General features: G+C 33.7%; 1 protein-coding gene across 8 annotated transcripts in view; it reads right to left on the reverse strand.

Moving 5' to 3' along the window:
- The window catches only part of ROBO2 (roundabout guidance receptor 2), a 584,098-nt gene that overhangs the window by 59,393 nt on the left and 501,921 nt on the right, over nt 1-22,784 (reverse strand). For all 8 annotated transcript variants that reach the window (XM_037525707.2, XM_054700707.1, XM_054700705.1 and 5 more), the window contains 4 exons: nt 14,167-14,398; nt 11,312-11,436; nt 8,631-8,802; nt 1,212-1,394 (listed from right to left, as the gene is read on the reverse strand). In XM_037525707.2, the coding sequence (XP_037381604.2) occupies nt 1,212-1,394; nt 8,631-8,802; nt 11,312-11,436; nt 14,167-14,398 (712 nt within the window). The remainder of the gene's footprint in view (nt 1-1,211; nt 1,395-8,630; nt 8,803-11,311; nt 11,437-14,166; nt 14,399-22,784) is intronic.

Below are 22,784 nucleotides of genomic sequence, written 5' to 3' on the forward strand. Positions count from 1 at the left end.
TCAATGGATACAATAAACTAATTTCTGTAGGCCTGGGAAATTATTCTAACCAGTAACTAACAAACTTTATTCTCATAAGATATAGACATGAACCACCATGTTATAACCAAATGAACATATTTCACTGTTGTCAAGAAAAAAGCAAGACAACCATGTCATTGCTCTCCTTACATTTTGCTCTATTTAGATGTTGTTAGCAGCTTAGAAGCTTACAAGCTACAGGGCTGTTAAGCTTAATAAATAATAAAACTTCAGTCAAAATCAGTAATAAAGACATGTATGCATCTTAAAAAAGTTAAAATTAGAAATCGAAGACTGATTAAATGTCTTGTAATCTCTAAAGAGCTTGTAGGATAATTGGTAAATTGTGTTCCCTTGTAAATTCTAGAATGTGAACTACTATGAGACAACTTCTTTTAATGATTGTTGTTCCTAGAGAAAATACTCAGAATGAATTGCAATTAAAATTGTCATTGAAGATAGTTTCAATATTAAGTTCATTCTTTCTATCAATGGCTTGATAATCTTTTCTCTCCTTTTCTTCTCTCCTGTTTTCTTGGCTCTCTGTTCTCCTCTTTACTCCTCAACATCCTGGAAACTGTTTTGGATTCCAAGAAAAGTTTGGATGGCAAACAGCTAGGCCATCTTGAGTCCTGTTTTTTTTTTTTCCCCCTTTCCTTCTCCTTTTCTTTATCTTTTTTTCTTTCTTCTAAAATGCCCAGTAGTCACCTTGAAATAAATACCCTATGTCTGTTAATATTATATTACTTAATTTGTGCCTCATTGGTGTTATTAATTCTGGTGAAGTTTTGTGTTTGTATCTTCCCTGTGGGATATTTCCTTAAAATTCAGGTATATATATTTAAAATATACCCTTTGATCCTGAGCACTCTGGTAAAGCTGTTACCTAAATAACCACTTCTGAATGCAAAGTCTCTGTGTGGACAAAAATAGTGAGGTATTTTATCAGTGTGTACTCTTGCCATGTTTTACTAGAGATAAATACGCTTTATGGACATAATGTCATATGGTGAAGCACAATACATTAAAACATGTTGTTTATAACTGCATTTTATAAAGCAGGTCTTTAAAACTAACCAAAAACATTCATTTATTCACTCACTCACTATTTCATTCTATGCCTTTCTCATTCTTTCATTTCATTACATTCCTAAAGATAAGCATTCTCTTAGATGGAAATATTCTCTTACCAGCATAATTACTGAGTCCCTTTCTCTTCTTTCTCCGCCAATACAACCAGATGCTAAAACCCATCAAAATTACCCAACAGGCGCCACCAATACCAGCTATAAAGGCTGGTTGCTTCACAACATCAGTGATTTGTTCAGTTATGCTGTTATTGTTTTCAGTAATGACAACTTCATTACGCCCCCCTATGGAAGAAATAATAGTGTTACTAAAATTAATACAAAAATAAGCACGGCAAATATGTACATGGGCATGAGAAAATTTCTTCAGAGGCAAGTGATATTTGTGTCCTGAGCCTATCACAATCGTTGATAAGCATATTTTATGCTTCAGAAAAATAATCAAATTATGAGTTCAAAATGTGATTAAGAATATTGTTCCTTTATGTTTTGGTTTGTGGATAACAAGAACTACTTATAAATAAATAGTAAAACAATTGCTAAGGGTTTAAACTTTTCTTCAATTCAGTAAAACAAGTTTTAATGTAGTTTTGTGAAGAAAAAAGAAAGCAGCTGCAACATTTATCACAGGGTATTTGCAAATAATGTCTTTCCTTTATAGCATTGCCAAAATTCAAATGTTTATGATTCATAAAAAACGTTAATACTGTCTTGAATATTCTACCAAATACCTTATTTTGATCAAATATCCATTAATTCTCTAGAGGGCATTAAGACTACTAGTGTGTGTGTGTGTGTGTGTGTGTGTGTTTGCGCGCACCCAAGGTTAACAGAACATGGTTATTTGTGATTCCAAAATATAACTCATAAAAGACTAAGTCTAAGATTTACTTAGAGACACTCAAGTTTCTTCAGGAAGTGGTGAATCATCTAGATTCAAAAGTCTTACAAACCACAGGTGACAAATTTACCAGTGTTCCCTTTCTGCCAGTGTAGGAAATTAGTTTTTATTTCCCAGCCTCCCTTGTAGTTTAGTGCAACAAAATTATTGGCCAACAATTTGTAAGCACAAGTGATTATGCTGCCTGTAGACCTTACTCATGAACTGCTGTGAAAATGCTTGATATACTTTCTTTCCTAATGTGTTGGGAGAGAAACAAAGGCTGTTGGAGAACGTGGAGTTTCTAAGAAATAGAAGAGTCATTGCTTGCAAAGATTGAAGTTCCCTGAATAGTGGTATAGAACAGACACCCTATCCTTTATTCTCCTAACTCATTAGACTAAACTGAGAATATAAAAGAAAACATTGTGCTATTAAGGAAATCAGAATGCAGACTTTTTTGTTATAGCTGCTAGCATTTTCTTATACACATTTATATTCTATTTCCAAAGTATCCTTTGTATTAAATTCTAGATTTAATAATTAACTTTACTTATACAATAAATCTAATTCATTTCCCCAAACTGTCATTAATTATTATGCATATAAAAATTTAAAGAAGGCATGAAGATGAATTTGGATTTTTAATATAAAACATACATATATCTGATGATTTTTCTAACTAATAGTATTTATGAAAAAGAAAACAAAAAGTCAAATTTTCCTTCATTTATATAAAAGGTTGGCAAAGTGTCATATTTAATACAGCACAATATTTATGTTACCCAAAATGTATTGCTATTTCTTATTGCTGCTGCTATTTTTGAAACAGTGTTGTCAGTTGGACTAATTAGAGCACAGACAAGGGCTGTGTGTGACCTGCAACGCTCCATTGTTCTTGCAGACAAAAAAATATAATGAAATATAATGTCTTCCTCCCATTGGAGAGTAATGAAGAACAAAACTAATTTGTTGGACTAAAAATTAATTAGACACATCAGATTCGATTGTACCTATTACTGTGAAAGTTTGCAGCTGTTCCATATATTATTACCAACTATAAAAGGTAAGAGTGAAATGGCTAAGTGATTAGAAAAACAACAGTTATAAGATTATACAAGATTGTTGAAAATTGTAAGTCATTGTAAGTTTGTTATAGGACTTCCTAATAAATGCTTATATTATAGATGTATGTTGTTGCATTTTTGTACCTGTAAGTGCAATAACATTATGAGACTTTGGTGTAAAAATCCACCTTACCAGCAGAAATTGCAGAGGAAAAAAACAATATGACTTTAAAGCCTGTGTGAGGCCATATACTATATTTATAGAATACTTAAATTAATGATCCCTATGTGGAATTTTCTGGAATGAAAACTAAACTGTAAAGGTATAGATAGAAGAGTACATTGGCTGGCATAAGACAAATCTAAAATTATCAGCCATAAATTACGTCAAATGTCAATACATGATTTAATTAAAGCAAAGGGGAAATGAGGTAGACCTTGAGTCATTGCAAATGCTATTTCCAGAACTGACTAGACAATAGGGAAAACATAAATTGAAGCAGAAAAGGAGATTAGCCATCACTAAATCACTTTTCAACTAAGGAATAACAGTTGTGTAGATAAGGTTATCAGACAAGATGTTAAGGTAGATATGTAGGGGTAATTAAAGCAACAATTAAAGGCTTCTTCGCTACAACAGTAGATATTAAAAAGAAATAAATCTCTTCAGGACAAATTGCTATTTCCTGGTTGCATTGTGCACTCACAATTGTGTGTATGTGTGTGTTTAATTCAAGTGGCACAATTCTACTTTCCATGATTACACCTTGAACAGTGCATGTTCTGAAGTCTGGGAATAGAGATAGGAAAATATTTTATTAGATTATTTTTCACTTCATAGAAAAAAGTTAAAAACTTGTATGATGCACTATATAATAAATTAAAAAGTATTCTTAATCTATTTAAAGACCCCACATCTTTTTAAAATGACAAGTGTTCAGCAAAAATTTCCATTTCCATTTTATTTAAAATAATCTAAATTAACTTTATTATTATAAATTAGCATACAATTTTTCAGTTCTTAACTATCATGACAGGAAACTGGTTAAATGGTATTGAAGCATTTTACTCACTTCCAAATGCAATAAATTCCTCAAACATTGTGAAATATATAGCCATAATTAAAAAAAAAAGTCCCTTGCTTGAGAATTATTTTTATTACTAAATATCATAGCAAAGAAAACATGAAAGGAAAATATAAATATTTGTCAATCTTACTTATTTTTGAGTTAGAGAAATTATAAGTGGATCTATTTCATATTGATATATATGCTAGAGAGACACTAAAAATATAAAACAGCTGTGTTTACTTATCTAGGAGCTTTCATAAAAATATATATTTTAAACATTTTCATATACAGTTGTTTAAGTGAAAAATTAATGGCTTATTTCTAAATACTATAAATGGAATATATATATATACATATATACACATACATATGTGTGTGAATGTGTGTGTGTGTATGTCAGTTAAATCCTTTTGGGTGTACCTGTATTTCTTTCTTATTCCAATTTATTTTAGAAAATCTCAGAAGGGAAAGATTGTAGGTTTCCCTCAGGTTAAGAAATTAATTCAGTCTCAATGACTAATTAAGAAAGGGAAGACAATTTAAAGAAAAGTTAATACTATAACTTTTTCTCTTTAATGCATTTAATATATAAAAGAAAAACTCAAAGAATCTAAAATTTTTAACATTATGACTGTTATATCTCTTCATGAACAATAAATACTATGTGATATATAATTTCCCAAAAGTAGGAAGTATAGTATATATGCATCATTTCAGAAAATAAACAGAAAATAATGGGAATGGAACATTCACTTGTTATCAAGCTATGAATCTATTTTTAAAATGTGTAAGCTTCAAGAAGAATATTTAAAAAATAAAGACACTGACAAGCAAGCAAAAGCAGGAAAAACTGAAGGGATTTGATTTTGATAGACAGGAACCACACCGGGAGAAGTAATTGGCATTTTTGAAGCTTTGTTTTTCTTTTAGTAATCTCAGACTATGCAGTGTTTAAGCAGTTGGAACCCAAGCTGAAAATCTCAATCTTCTTGGTTTGATATGTCAAAGGACAGAGTTCAGAGGAGCAGAGTAACTGAGAATTATAGGGATAACCACTTGAAAGAGGGAGTTATTGGTGATTGGTCATCTCAACCTTAAACTGCATTCATGAAGAAGATTTCAATGATCTGTTAAAATCCAAAAGCTGGAAGGCTGAAAAGGTTGAACAGACTTATCAATTGAAAATTGATAAATTCCCAGTAAAAAAACTTTGCATTTGAAGTTTGAGTTTCATCAAGTTAATAGGGCCTAATAAACATATTAGGCTTTTCATTGAAACCCCAGGAAGGAGGCATGACTTAGAAATAAAGATGAAAAAGAAGCTTATCTCTACAATAAGGTCAAAACACAGTCCCATGCTAGCAAAATGTAAAGACAGAGCCACCACAAGTTCATGATAGTTAGTAAAGGAAATGCCTCTAAAACAAAAATCAACACTCTTCAGAAAAATCACAAAAGCTTATGTCATCTACAATATCTAGTATATAGTATAAAAAAAATACTAGACATGCAAAAAGAAGTAACAAGCAACAGCCACAACAAATTATGAAGATATAACCCAAGAACAAGAGAAAATGTAACTAATGGAAATAGACATGAGATAACACAATGTTGAAATAAAGCGAAAGCAGGACTTTAAAACAATTATTATAACATGTTCATGGACATAAAGCAAAATGAAAATGAATAAACATATGGGGAATTTCAGAGAGAAATGGAAAATGTAAAGGGAAACAAATAGAAGTTCTAGAACATAAAGTGATATCATGGACATGAATAATTCATAGAATACTTTCTGTCCATGAAGAAATAGCAGATATGGGGCATGCAGTCCCACTATAAATAAATAGAAAACAAGACAAAATATGTGAGACCAAAGGGAAGGATTGAAAAAAGGAAAATAAACAAGAGGAATCTTACTTGTTTGACAGTTTTTACTCTAGAAACAATTTCTGAAATACAACCTATTAAAAGGAGCCTCAAATATGGCTGCTCAGCATTCCCGAGTTAAAGAGATAGAGGGACTCAGGGAGACAAGTGAACAAATGGAACAGAGTGTCTGATATGGATAAATTATAATCTATTTGCAAGATAGCTGATTATTTACAACAAAATCAATAATTTAGTTTATATATTAGTATTTATTACATATATAGAAACAAAGTATGCAGCCATAGCAAAAATATTGAAAGAAAGTGGAATTATGTATCTTTGAGTTAAGTATCACACAAAAGAGGTATGCCTAATCATGCAATAGTGGACAAAATATAACAAAGAAATGTATTCAATTTATCCAAAGAAAGCAGGAAATTAGAATTTAGGAACAAAATGAGATATGAAATAAGGAGAGAGATGGTAATTCTAAGTCCAAACACATCAGTCATTATATTAAAAAGATTAGTCTAAACATTCCAATTAAAAGACAAAGATTGTCATACTGGATAAAAAAGGAAGATCTAACAATATGTGATAACAATATTAGAAATTTGCATTAAATATAGAGAGACAGGAGTAAAATAATATGAGGATAAAGCACAAACTGTATAAACATTTTAAGACGATATGGCTACACTAATATTAAAATAAATTTCAGGACAAAGACTCTTAATGGAAAATAAAATGGGACCTTTCACAATGATGAAGAATAAGTTCATTAAGAAGATATAACAATGTTAAACATATGCATTTAAAACAGAGCTATAATATATGTGAAGCAAAAATGCATAGGCAAAGGGAGAAATACACAGATCTATATTATAATGAATTTCCAGACTCTTCAACTGAAAAGAAAAAATACACAGAAAATCACTAAGGACTGAACAAAACTACCAACTAATTTGACCATACATTTATAGAACAATCTACTCTAAAACAGAAAAAAGCACATACTTTTCAAATGTACAGGGAACATTCACTAAGACCAATTTCATATACATATGGAAATAAATCTCAATCTTCAACCATATGCAATTATTTTAAAATTATAGACCTAAGTAGAAAAGCTAAAATTATAAAACTAGTAGGAGGAAATATAAAAGAATATTCTCTAGAGGTAGGGCATGATATTTTTAGAAAGTACTAACATGAAAGAAAAAATCTGATAAATTGTACTTCACTAAACTTTAAAATTGTTGATCATTAAAAGACACAAGAAAATGAATCAGGAAGGCATAGAATAGGAGAAAATATTTGTAATACAAGCACATGACAAAGAACTTGTATCCAGACTTGTGTATATAAATCCTCTCAATCAGCAACACTATTTAAAAATGCGGGGAGTGAGAGGATCCACCACAGGCAGAGCGGGGAACAAAACAGGCAGATCTACTGAAATACACTGCAGGGGGAGAAGCAGGCGAGACAGGAGAGGTCTGCTGCGCCATGTGGGTTGCTCCCTGGCTTGATGGGGATTGAGCTCGTGCTGCAGAGGCTGTGGACTGCTTCATAGTGTGCTGCTTAACCCCTTGCAACACCAGGGAGGCCCCAGCAATATATATTCTTACCAGTGAGAGTATATAAAGTCATGCAACAATTAGAAAACATGTTTAGCGGTTTTCCATAAAGTTAAACTGCATAAATCCCACTATTCAAAAATTGAATTCTGTGTATTTCCCCCTCAAAAAAAAAAAATATATATATATATATTACACAAGAATGTTGGTTGTCTCAAGAGAAAGGAAAAGACAAAACTATAGTACAATCAACAATTGTGTACTTTCAAGAAACAAAACATAAAACAATGTAACACATGCAAGACACATGGCTGAATCTCAAAAAAACATTATGCATTATGAAAGAAATCAGAGGCAAAAATGATATTATGTGAGAGTCAATTTATATATATTTCAAAAACAGGCAAATATAATTCATGATGATAGGGAACAATTATCTGTAATGATGATAGTATATTTAATGGGGTTATCTTCTTGGGATTATTAAACACAACATTTCTTTTAGTGTGACTGGTTAATTTTTGATAATTTTTCTGAGCTAAGAGGAAGCACATAGATTTGAAATAAAATGCACTTTCCTGGTCTCATTTTCTATTGTATTTCAGTGTCACCAACATTGTTAATGAAGCCATTGATTAAAAGGTAATTTTGAGGCTTCCTTGCCCCTCCCAGGCCTGGTTCCCTGGCCTGGGAGTCCCACTTTATTTCTGTTCTTTTTCTCCTCAATAAACTTTTTCTTTTTAAAAAAAAAAAAAAAAAAAAAAAAAAAAAAGGTAATTTTGAAACCAACTTTCAGCATTTAAACTCTTGGTGATTACAACTTTAAGAAGTTTATGGAACTTTTAAGAGTAAAAGCAATTGCTAATTATTTTTATGATCAGCTCTAGTAAGCTAATCCTTTAGGCCATATGATGTGTGCACTCTATCCAATCAGTACATCTTTCAACAAGTGGATAGTACATATCCACTATTAGGGTGCAGATTTAAAAAGAAATCTACATTGTCATCAGCTGACTGATTCTAAAGCACAGACCACACAGATAGGTACTCACCAATTATTATTGGCTGCGGTTCACTTTTTACTCCAACCCCTGCACTGGTACTAGCTGCAACCTCTACCCGGTATTGAATACCTGGGAATAATCCACCAATTATTACAGATCGGATAGCTGCATCCACAGTTTTGTTGATATGGAAACGTGTTTCATTTCCCAGACACCAGATCTACAGAAATGTAAAGTGAAGAACAAAGATACATACAATTATCCTGGCTGGTAATTAGACCATTATAATTGATTATGTTTTTTAAATAGTGACCAATCTATTTTTTAAGATTGGAAGCATCTGTAAATTCATTTTCTTTTTTTTTCCAAAGATTTATTTTACTTATACAAGAGCGGGGGTACAGGCCAGATGTGCGGGAGGGTGAGAGGATTCACCAGAGATCGGGGAACAGAACGGGCGGACTGACTGAAATACACTGCTGAGGGGAGCAGCAGGCGAGACAGGAGAGCTCTGCCGCACCTTGTGGGACCCTTGCCGGCTGGCCGGGATCGAAACGGCGCTGCAGAGGCTGCGCCACCAGGGAGGCCGTAAATTCATTTTCTAAAGCCAAATTTCTGCAGTTTTTATATGTGGATGTGTGTTTGTGTGTGTGTGTGGCGTGTGTGCACATGTATTTGTAAAGGGAAAAAGGAGGGAAACTAAAACTACACCCTGTTCTTGTAAATCTTATTATCAACACTGAATGTTCATGAATCATTTAGAGGAACAATGATACCCTAAATATCCCTGCAAAGTGATCCTTACTTGCAAACAGCATTTGGATAGAGATGAAAATACATAAATTATTCTGCTTAATTTATTTATCAAGATTTATTATAATCTATTAAAATATGACTAAGAGGTGAAATACCTAACATATATAGTTGCACATCTATGTAATTTATATTTCATTTAAGAAAATATTAACTTACTCAGAAGTACTTAATAAGATTAATTGACCTAAGTTATTGGTATTGACTGAGATGAAATTAAAGCCAGTATTTACATTGACAGCAATAAATCTTAATATTGATCAAAGCATAGTTATACACACTCACATGCCTAAACAAAGTAATGGAAAGTTTTTAAATAGTGATGTGAAGAAAAGATATTTTATTTCAAGTAGATATCAAATTTTAGGACACACTTTCTTCTGGGATATGGAAAACTTACTGTAAAATGTTCTAAAAGAATTCTATTGTGTATACATATTTATATTCATATTACATGGTATTTTAATACTCTGTATATGGATGCATTAGGAGGGACACATGGGATTTGTTTCTGAATCAGGTAAATCCAGGATACTTTTTCTTTAAAATGTATCTTACATGTGCTAAGATTTTTTTAAATTCACTATAATACTTGTGTTACTAATGGAGGAGTACTTGGTCCTCACCAAATATATATTTTGTTGCCAAAACATGACAACCTCGCATAACTGATAAAGTTTACAACTTATGAAAAAAGATAAGTTAAAAAAATCAATATTAAGTAAATGGAAGTTCAGGATATTTACACTTGGGTAACACAAAGATAAAATCCCAACCTCATGAAAACACACTCACAAAGATAACTCTTTGCTTTTGGAATAGTGAGCATGAATACTTGTAAAATTTTAGACTCTGTGTGACTATGCATGCTATTGTAAAACCACTTATATTTCTTAAGTGCATTTCTCTATAATGTAATAGGGATAATTTTAAAGTAAATGGTAATGCAGATTTTGTCCTTTTGCTTTAGTAAATTAGCCATTAACATACAATTCTATTTAAAAGTTATTTTTTCTTAGATATAATTCAATCTAAAATACTTTTGAGTGAAATTATTCAGCTTATTATCACATACAGACTATGAATTTCTGGGGTGAGGTGGTATGTCTAGTTATCTATCCTAATTTATCTATCTAGTGTGTTATTGTCAGAATTTCAGAATCAAATTAGTATCAGAAGATTATAAATTTTGCAAGGTTTCATGAGGTGTTTTACACTCACAGTATGGTCTACTCATATTACAATTAGCTAGAATCTTATATTTCAAAGTCAGACATCTTATCTCTGAAATATCAAAAAATGACTCAAACAGTGTAAATATATTCTTTCAAAATAGCAACCAAATAACAATAAAAAAGATAATCATCTATCTACTAAGCTAATTTTTTCAAAATTTGTTTTATGAATGGTTCCCCTTTTCCAAGTGAAGCAATTTATAAAACTTCATAAAATGCTAAAAGCAGAACTTAGTGTGGCAGCTGGAGTTGCCCACTCTCTTACACTTACCCCATCTCTCCAAACCCCTGAAGCAACTTTTTCTAATAACACAGTTTAAAAAATGGCTGCCCTAAGGTCTGTCCTACAGAGATCTAATAATAAACATAAAAGCAGTTTTGGTGATGAGGGATTCACCACCTACCCTGTAGCCCATATCTCTGAGTCCCTGTGTTTCTGGAATCTCACTATATAGAAAACCACTCCACTGTTATGGTCTCTTTGTCTAACTGAGTTGTGTTTCTGTGACCTTAGAGTTAGTTTCTAATCCCCCATGCATTGTTTTCATTACCTGTCCCAGAAAGGTATAAATAATCACTTTACACTCAAACTCAGTAAGAGCACCACTCGAGACAGGACACCTCCATGTGACAGATTTCTCCAGGAAGCTTTATCTGTGACCTCCTTCACCCGGGCCCTACCTTATATTCTTGGATAATTCCATTCTGATGATCTGGAGGAGGAGGATCCCAGGAAACGCTAATACTTGTGCTATTGTGGCTTCCAACCGTCAGCACAGTGACAGATTGTGGAGGGGCACTTGGAGCTGTAGAGGAAGTAATTAGAATAAACATAAACTGTAAGTCCTGGTATGCATTAATGCTGCTTACAGAATATGACTATAAATGCAGGATGCATGCAATTCTGGTTTCCAGTAGTTCTGAATTTGCATATGGAATTCAACAGTGACAGTTTTTTAAAATATGTCCTTTAAATATATCGATAAACTTGAAGTAAATACAACAGCTATGGTAATATGTGGTCAATAATAAATTTAACAGCTAACATTCTAATGAGTGTTTCTATATTCTCAGTACTGAGACACAATGGATTTAATTCTCAGGATGTAGACACAACTCTTTATCTCAGCTTTGCAAATGAGGAAACAGAAGCTGACTTGAAGACAGTTATGGATGTCAAAGAGTTAGTCCAAATTTGAAGCCAGGTATGTGCATGATTTTAGAACTATGGCTCTTTTTGACTCTAAATGTCTCTTCCTGGAAAATAAAAAACAGCAATCTTATCAAAATATTCTGAGAGGATATTCCATAATGTTGCCAATCAAAATTTCATTTCTGAGTGGTGAGGACTGACAAGATTATTGACAGTCTTCTTGTTTTGAGTTTACATTTAATAAATTTTACCAACACTGAAAAAAATCCTTCTGTTTTCAAATTGGGAAAACAGCTACTATATGTTAATCTATAATTTAAGATGCAAAACTTATTTTAATTGGTGGGCAAGGAACTCTAATGACATAAATCATAACAGTCCAAGATAGGTCAAGTGTGTACTGGACAGATTTTAATTCTCTATATCAACTTTCCTTTTTATGCTTTCTTCTATAACTGAGAAAGGATGAGTGAGAAGAAATTTCTGATTTTAAATGCAACATCTCCCATGCAGATTATGTGACAACTAAGAAATACTACTTTTGCCAACAAATTTTCAATTGTCAATCAATCTCAAAGTACAAACCAAAGAGAGAAAAGGCAAAATCAAAGTACTAATGGTTTAAAACAACATTCAAATAATTGTGTGTTATAAAAAAGATTTTTATATTAAGAGGTCAGTATTTTTATAGTTTTACATACATACAACAGAATCATGAAAGATATCTTTAAAGACCCAGTGAATTCTGTTGTGTTTGGTAAATTTGTCAAGATAGTCACTTCACTGAGGTGTGGATCTCTTTGCATGGAGAGACAGGATGCACAGACAGATGACCATGCATGCTCTTTATGTAAGACTATTTCTTTAGGAGAGAATAACTGCTCCAAAATATGGCTTGGTGACATAGATGCAGGCACTTGTCTACCAGTTTTGTAGTTATTAAGTAGACTACATTGAAAAATAACCCTTTTGAAAACTGGTTTCTCATTTGCCTTGCTTCTGGCTTGGAGAGAACACCATGCCTGCTTCCTGACAGGTCAATTACTACAGTGCTCAGCTTCTTTCTACAGATATGAAAGAACCCAAATCACTGCTCATCACTCCCAGACATAGCCCAACTGAGTTCCATTTGTTACCTTCAGAAGTCCACAGAAACTGGAGATGAATGTAAAGTGAATGGTGACAAATGTCTAATCCAAAGGAGAAGTCTAACTGCAGTGAAATTGATTTTTGAAAGTATGCTCCACACATAGCATTTTATATTAAATTTACCTACCCCACTCACCAGTAACAGAGATCTGTAACATAAAGTGAAATCCAACAGTGGATACAGATACTATTATTAACTTTAACACTTTTTTTTGTCTGTTTCTTCACAAATCCTAAGATTAATGATGAATTTAAAAATACGCACTTTTGCCCAGGTCATTGTATCTCAAAATAGAAGTCAATGAGAAGATAACATTTTTGCTATTTTGTTTATTATTAGCATACTTCAAATATTGTTTTGGTCACACATGAACATCTATATACTAGGATGATGTGTGTGTATGCGCGCGTGCATGTGTGGGTGTATTTATATATATATAAATACATATATATATATATTCACAAACACGTTTTCCTTAAAGCTCCTCTTATGACGATCTATATAAAACTTGTTTAAGAAACTAGATTTTATGGGAGCCATGCACGTTAACTTAGTATGAAAGCAGAAAAGGGGGGATTTATTTATTTGGCATTTGACTTTTTTCACTTTGCAGTACCATTTGTTGTAAGTCTCCAGTTTAGTGAAAGAGAAGTGAGTAAATGAGCTGGTTGAGACCAACAATAATTTCGTGTCCATCAGACATTGACTCTAAAGCATCTGTAGGCAAGAAAAGTTCTCAAGGGGAAGACGGAAAGGACGTCACTAATAAAAATGCTGTTATCAAGGTGTAAGAGGCCTTCTGAATTACAAATTTGAGTCAAACTGGAAGAACCCACTGGGAAGGAGGCTTATAAAAGACTGCCATGTTTTTCTAATTAAAAAAAAAAGAGGTGTGACAATGAATACCCCATGGCCTTGGATTCCCAGTAGCCTGTCCTGTAACAAAGCCAAAGGAGCTAGAGCCACATATGAATTGTAGGAAAATTTAACCAAATTTCAGTGTACTATCAAACAAGATTTAGGGCAAATATTTATTTAATTAAGTTCAAATTATTAATGTCATATTTTTAATGGTCCAACCCTATGGAATCCTCAGGATAAAATGACTTCTCCTGGATTCGCTTTTAGATTCTCTCTTGTTATGTTTCTAAGGAAGCTGAGAAACAAGAACATCAACAGAAATGGGTATTACATGGTATCAGTTTCCTTTATGCCAGCAACCTGAATACTGACCTTCTTCAGTAGTACGGACTGATTTAGATTCACTATCCATTCCTTGGAATTCATTAAAATATGGCCGAACCTTAATTTCATAAGTCACCCCCTTTTTCAGATTGACCAAGACAGCACTTCGTTCAGTTGGGACCTTGGCATCTAAATTCTGCCATGTAGATGAAGCCTGTAGGCCTGAAGTCTGACGGTACATCACTCGGTAACCCTGGATGAATTGGGGCTGGCGATCAACCTGAAGAACAGAAGATAGCACTTGAAACCAAATGGAAGTATTTTAGACAGTACAATACATTTATTCTCATTTCACTTTTCCTTATGTCCATCTCATTAATTATCATCTGAGCAATGCAATAGCACCCTAATTCATCTACCTGTTTCTAATATCCTCTTCCATTTCTAAGTTGACAATAATTCTAAATTATTATTTACAAAATTAATTATAGATCAGCTTTCTCTCCTGGTTAAAATACCTTAGGTCTGTCGTGATGTAGACCTGACATTTGTCTAGCTTCATTTCTGATATATTTGCTTTGTTTTCCCTGCATTCAACTATAATTCACTTTTTTTTGTGGTTTTGCACATAGTGTGCTATTTGTAGAGAAATTCCATTCTCATTCCTTGTCCATTTATTAATAGCTTCATTCAGTCAAAATATATATATTTTTTTGAGTTCCTACTAGTAGGCCAGGAATTATACTAAGATCTAAAGAGTACATGGAGATGACAATAGAGTCAGTTCTTGCCCTCGTGATGGTTGGGGTCTAGGTGGAGAATGGGTGTTAACAATCACTCAAATGGTGGCCAGTTTACATTCATAACAAGTAAATACAAACAAATGTGATGATGAGATGCACAGGGAGCTAGAAAGCCTAGAGTGGAAACTCAGAGTCTAGAAAGAACAAATGCTGAGATCTGCAAGTGTAGGTTTCAGCCAGTGGAAAAAGAGTAGGAATGGCAGGTATAAAATCCCTGTCATGGAAGATGGCATAATATAGAGAATTAAAGTGCAGAGGGGGCATCTGTTTTAAAATGAATATAAAAAGTTCACACTCATTAACAAATATTAAATGGAAGACTTCTATTAATTACCAACTTCTGACCCTGTTAGTGGTCCCACTCTTGGCATGATATAGCAACTTCCTTTCTTTCTTTCTTTTTTTTTTTTTTTGAAACCCTCGTCGGCAGCCGGGGAATGAACCGGCGCTGCAGAGGCTGCGGGCAGCCTCGCAGCCCAGCGCTCAACCGCTGAGCCACCAGGGGAGGCCCAGCAACTTTCTTGATCCTTTCATTCATTTAAGTTATAGGGAATAAGCAGTTATTTTTGATAATAGGAGATTTCAAGTCTGAAAACTCACCATGTCAAATAGAAATTTAAAAGTGTTTTTGTTCACTCATAATAACTAGATTAAAACCAAATGCAGACATGTGCAAACTGAAAAATGAAACATGCACTTCTTAAGATTTATTAAACAATTTTTACTGGAGTTTAAAGTTATTTCATTTTCAGGGAGAGAAGTGCTTTTATCATTTTAAACATTATTTAATGCCTTACCACGTTTTTTGGAAAAACTTGACTTCAATATAACTATTACCATCTCCAATTAATATTTCATAACTTAATAGCTATAGTTTAAGAAATCTTTAACTGGAGGCATTTCTCTGCCAATGTATAAAATTTAATGAAGAAGAGATGGAAGAAACTCATTTCAGAAAGGTAAGGAGAGAGCTGAATTGGAGTAGGTGATGACAGAAATGATTATTTATTTCATTTCTGCTCTTAAACATAAAAACAAAAAACAAAAAACAAAAAACTTTGGCCACATTAAGACCAAAAGGTATTCTTTTATGTATTAACTTCTAACATTTCTTCTCTGACGGTGGGATTATTTTATTTTTTTTAATATTTTTAAGATTTATTTATTTATGCATGCAAGAATTGGGGTACAGACCAGAGATGCAGGGGGTAGGGGGTGAGAGGATTCACTGGAGACCGAGTGGGGAACAAAGTAAGGCGGACTGACTGAAATACACTGCTGAGGGGAGCAGTGGGCAAGACAGGAGAGGTCTGCCATGTGGGCAGCTCCCTGGCTGTCTGGGGATTGAACTCGTGCTGCAGAGGATGCGGATAGCTTCACAGTGCTGTGCCTAGCCCCTTGCGCCACCAGGGAGGTCCAGGATTATTTTATTCTGTATTTTAAGAGAAAGAGGAAAATTGCAAAACACAGCACCCTAAAAAAATACAGTGAAACAAAGAGACATTTTCTGAGTTAAGAATGTCTAAGCTAGAGAAATCCATAAAATTTGTGGGAATGAGCATGTGTGCTTCTACAGATAATTAATTCCAATTTCCCAGATTAGTCTCTACAAGCAAAATTTCCTTCTCCTGCCTGACTGCTTTCTAACTCTCAAAGATATTTTGAAATTAGTGCTACACTGTTATGAGGTTATGTCAAGAAATGTGAGGCCAAGTCTGACGTCAAAGCTCATGCTCTTTGAATCTTGATGCATGCTGCCAGCTTGTCTTTTGTATCAAGAGGCATATTCTTTAGAAAAGCAGTTGTTCTCATAATATATAACCAGACAACAAAAAAAGCAAGATGTTAAAATTATGAGAGCCAAAGAGAGATGTTTTTCATCAAAACTGTCAATGTTCAAAAAATTCCTGGTAGCATATGTTAAAACAACATTAAGCTTGCATTTTATAAACTTCTTTGCATTCGCTTTAAGTGAATTTATATACTGAAAGAAAGACATAACTCACAATAATAGCTTGTTAATACTGAAAGAAGCAAGCTGTGTTTTTAAGAAGAACATTAAGCAGCTGTTTCCAGATGAAGGGAGTCTGTAAATCTGGGTAAATTGGTTTTATCCATGTTTGGTTTTCATTAATTAAGTGTTTTAGGGACTTTATGAAGCTAATGTTTACTACACAACATTGCCTCTCTCACTTCAGTGTACACTTCCCTCAACCAGTGTACAATAAAGGTCTACTTAATAACTAAGTAGTTTAATTTGATTTTGTGCAGTTGCAATGCATTTTTTAAGGAGGAAATTTGTTGTTACAGGTGGGAGCAAAACGAAAATAGTGAACATTATTTTTAAAAACATAAGTGGAATTTTTATTCAATATGTGTTCTATACCACTGATGTTTGGATTTCATTTTTACAGGTGGTCATTTTCAAGTTTAGTCATATGCTTGTTACTAATTTTATTAACATTCAGATTATAAAAAGGAGGATTTTCTTTTAGAGTTGATTGCAATCAGAATCTGGCCACAAGTCGTGGGTTTATATAATTTTAAAAATTGTTATTTTTGTGAAACATGGAAAAAAAAAAAGAGTTGCCTTAAGGAAAAAGTGGAGAGACCTTCAGTCTTCTACTCCTAACATCTCAATTAAGTCACAACTTAGCCTCTTAAACTTTCTAAGCTGTTTACTTAATCTGCTCAAATAATACTCATTTTATAAGGATACAGAAACAATTTAATGACTAAGTTAAAGCACTTTCATATTTTAGAGATGCACAATAATAAAGCATCATCGTTAAGTAAGGTATATACTAAAAAGGGGTCCAGATGTGATCCCCAAATTAGCATTTTCATTGTTTAAATAATGCTATCTTTTCACTTAAAAAATCCATTAAATTCAAAGTGAATTTTATTTATTTATTTTTTTTGGCATGGGTGGTGGGAGCTTAGCCTACTGATTAACTGATCAGTATTTATCTGAATTCTAAAATTTTAGTTCACAAGTACTCTTTCAACTCAAACACTGATAGTTAAGTGATGGAAAGTCTGAGTTCTTTTTGTCCTTGCACAAAAATAAAAAATTAAGGCACAGGCAAGAATAACCATATTTAATGAAGAGATTTATTGCAATTTTCTTTTCAGAACAGTCATTTTCTTATCCTTTTCCTGCCCTTATCATAAAAGTAATCACTTTTAGAGAGTAGGCTTTGCTAGTTATTACTGCTTTAAGATTAGTCTAGTGGAAGTAGGAAGATAGTCCTTTCAGTACAAACATCTTCAGTGTTTAGTAACTGAATCCTGTCAAGCATTGCTAAACCACGTCACCTGACTTCAAATCTAAACACACGGGCCAAGAAATATATATTTTCCCTCAAACACTACCACATCTGTAACTCAAATTTTAAAAGTGTGAAAATTGAAGAACACATACATTTAGCAAGTGAAAATATTACATGAAAATAAAAGTTGTAATTTCTTTGGCAACTGACCCTGGTCTGACTTTATTTCATTAAATGCATATTTCTCGATGCAAAAATCCTCAATAAAATTTTAGCTATCAGAATCCAACAATGTATCCATAAGATAATTCACCACGACCAAGTTGGATTCATTCCAGGGGCACAAGGATGGTTTAACATCCGAAAATCAATCAACGTTATCCAACACATCAACAAAAAGAAATATAAAAAACATATGATAATATCAATAGATGCTGAGAAAGCTTTCGACAAAGTGCAACACCCATTCATGATAAAAGCCCTTGAAATTCTGGGGATACAAGGAACATACCTCAACATCATAAAGGCCATCTATGACAAGCCAACAGCCAGTATCATTCTCAATGGTGAAAAGCTGAAAGCAATTCCATTAAGATCTGGAACAAGACAAGGATGTCCACTCTCACCATTGCTTTTCAATATAATACTGGAAGTCCTAGCCAGGGCAATAAGACAAGAGAAAGACATCCAAGGAATCCAAATAGGAAAAGAAGAAGTCAAACTATCACTATTTGCAGACGATATGATATTATACATAGAGAACCCCAAAAACTCCACAGAAAAGCTAATTCAACTCATCAATCAGTTCAGTAAAGTGGCAGGATACAAAATCAACACGCAAAAGTCAGTAGCCTTCCTATACACAAACAATAAATCTGAAGAAGAAGAAATCAAAAAGACCATCCCTTTTGTTATTGAAACAAAAAAAATCAAATATTTGGGAATAAATCTAACAAAAGAGGTAAAGGACCTATACAAAGAAAACTATAAAACACTGTTAAAAGAAATAGAAGAAGACACAAAGAAATGGAGAGACATCCCCTGCTCATGGATTGGAAGAATAAACATTATTAAAATGGCCATCCTACCAAAAGCAATATACAGATTCAATGCTATTCCAATCAAAATTTCAATGTCATTCTTCAAAGAAATAGAACAATTATTGATGAAATTCATATGGAATCACCAAAAACCCCGAATAGCCAAAGCTCTCCTGAAAAAAAAAGAAGGGAATGGCGGCATCAGACTCCCAGACTTCAAACTCTACTACAAAGCCATAATCATCAAAACTGCATGATATTGGAACAAGAACAGACATACAGACCAATGGAATCGAATAGAAAATCCAGAAATAAACCCACAGATTTATGGTCAACTAATCTTTGACAAAGGAGCAAAGAATATGCATTGGAGCAAAGAAAGTTTGTTCAATAAATGGTGCTGGGAAAACTGGGTCGCTACATGCAAAAGAATGAAGCTTGACCACCACCTCACACCATACACAAAAATCAACTCAAAATGGATTAAAGAACTAGACATAAGACCTGAAACCATAAAATATATAGAAGGAAATATAGGCGAAACACTACGTGATTTGCACATCAAAGACATCTTTACAGACACATCACCCAAAGCAGTGATAGTGAAGGCAAAGATAAACAGCTGGGACTACATCAAATTAAAGAGCTTTTGCACAGCAAAAGAGACAATAACAAAAACAAAGAGAAACCCCACCAACTGGGAGAACATTTTTGCACCCAACACTAATGATAAAGGACTGATCACAAAAATCTTCAAAGAGCTGATGAGACTCAACAACAACAAAGAAAATAATCCAGTCAAAAAATGGGCAGAAGAGCTTAAAAGAAACTTCTCTGAAGAGGAAATGCAAATGGCCAACAGGCATATGAAAAAATGTTCAACATCACTTGTCATCAGGGAAATGCAAATCAAAACTACCATGAGATACCATCTTACACCAGTGAGAATGGCACATATTAAAAAAACTAGCAACAACAAATGTTGGCGAGGGTGTGGAGAAAAAGGAACTCTTCTGCACTGTTGGTGGGAGTGCAAACTGGTCCAACCACTGTGGAAAGCTGTATGGAGATTTCTGGACCTACTAAACATAGAGCTTCCATATGATCCAGCAATTCCACTCCTAGGTATTTACCCAAAGGACACAGAAACATCAATTCCAAAGAACACCTGCACCCCTATGTTTATAGCAGCACTGTTTACAATAGCTAAGCTTTGGAAACAACCCAAATGCCCAAAAGTAGATGACTGGATCAAGAAGATGTGGTACATATATACCATGGAATATTACTCAGCATTCAAAAAAGATAAACACATGCAATTTGCAGCAACATGGATGGCGCTGGAAGGGATCATGCTCAGCGAAATAAGCCAAAAAGAAAAAGAAAAATACCGGATGGTCTCACTCATAGCAGGAATCTAGAAAACTTAAATAAGGGACCAGGAAAATGAATAACTATAAGAAAGTGAAAATCAAAATCAACAAAAAACTATGAACCAGAGACACTTTTAGGGGGGCGGGGGTGGGAGGGGAGGGATTGGGGTCAGAATGGGGGGGCTGCAATTGTATGGGGAATATAACAATAAAATTTATTAAAAAAAAAAATAAAGTAGTGGCTCTTAATACTGTCTAAGAAAAAAAAAATGCATATTTCTCAAATACATACTTATCTCATATGTAATCACGAATCCCTGGGTATAATACCCTGCGATTTAATTGAACCATTTCTTTTTTATAATAAACATATGAAAACAACCAATATGATCGTTCAGTAGACAGTTACTGAAAGAATATTTCTTCATAAATATTCTGCTTTGAAAAGGATAAAGTGAAAAATATGGACTGCAGATTCACCAAAGTCCCTAAGTGAGAGAGATATACAAACTTTTCATGACACCCTTCTTGGGATACACAGGTGAACATGACAAGATCTTTTTCGTAAAAACACTATCAGACTACAGTCATACATTTTGATCTAATTTAACTTACTCTTTTAAACTCAATGACATTGAAAGTTATTAACTTCATAAACTTAAGAACTTTAATTCTTGCTCAAATAATTATCCCACATTAGAAGCAACTTACAAGAAGTCCTACAAAACTGCCAATAGAGCAGAGATGACTTCTTTAGCTGAGCATGAACAAAAAAAAAATATTCTGTTGATATTATGACTAATTCCTTGGTTTTGTTAATATCTAGTCAGACCTACTGAAGAATGGAAGAGACCTGACAGGTAATATCTCTGTTATATCCTGGACAAACAATGATGTCACTAGGATCAATCCATGAAAACAGAATAGAGACCGTCTTATGCAGAACACAGAATAAAATCTGTGGTCTTATATGAAAAATGGAATTAGAAGCCATGTAATCCCGAATAATCATAATTATTCTTAATATATTATAAATTTAGCCTTCTTTTTGTTGAGTGATACCCAATTTTATACTCATAGGCCATAAATTTGATATAGTCTGAGAAGTAACAAAATAGCCCATTCAGGATCATATGCAAAAATTTCAGCATTAAAAGTTATTCATTTGGTCTAATTATTTGTTGGCAAATTATCTTAAAAGTGAAAAACAAATAAAGCAGATTTTAGGTCAGGAAACTCTATTCTTACCTTTACCTGTAAACAAATGTGGAAAAATAGGGAATATTCTTCAGCCTGTCTACATTGGTTTGCTTTTCAAAATTTACAGAATTGGATTAAACAGGATTAAAATAACTAAAATGTTATTTTAGGTTCTCCTATTCTAACAACATGTGTCCATATTTCCCTGCATAGATGTAAATGAATGGTAAAGCCTTAGCTGGAACCTGAGAATAGCATGAATTGCTTCCTGTTTAAAACTAAGACTTCTATTTGTCTGTCCTGCCATTAAGAATTTTCCTGTCTCCTTCAACTCCATTTGCATCCCTCATACTTCCCCACATCAATTAGAATTGGTCCTCAAAAAATGCTTATTGGATTTTGAGTGCTCAATAGAATTTTTGAGAGGAAATATTATTGAGAACAATAAAATAACTCTCTTCATTGTGTTTTATATGTCATTTTGTTTTTACTTCAAACATAACTAGTTAAACAAAATTAATTAAGAGCTGGTAAAAGACAGCCATCTTTTTTTCTTTTCTCAACCTCTTTTGTTAAGAGTTGATGGGAGAGGGCGGAGCAACATGGCGGCGAGGAGACGCTGCGAGTAAGATCTCCCATTAAAAAAAGTTAATAGGGAGGAAAAGCGGCAGGTCCCAGTGAGAACTAGGACACGGAAGATAAATGGGTGACGCCAGCGAACTGCCCGAAGAAGAAAGTTGCCATAAAAGAGGACCAGAAGGGAGGGAAGCGCAGAACCCTGCTCCCCTCCCCCGCCCACAGAGGCGGCACTCTCCGACCGGCAGAGGGGAGGAAAACAACAAACTAAAACGACCAACAAGAACAAACGACGCAGCAAGCGGGACTGTGAGTGGAAAGGAACTATTGCAGCCACCACACCCCGTGAACGGGAGCTGTGGAGAACCCTGCAGGATCCGATGCGGAGGTGAGCTCCAGGCG

This window comes from Talpa occidentalis, unplaced genomic scaffold (genome assembly GCF_014898055.3).
Source record: "Talpa occidentalis isolate TD23 unplaced genomic scaffold, MPIMG_talOcc4v2.1 talOcc4.4, whole genome shotgun sequence".
Lineage (NCBI taxonomy): Eukaryota > Metazoa > Chordata > Mammalia > Eulipotyphla > Talpidae > Talpa > Talpa occidentalis.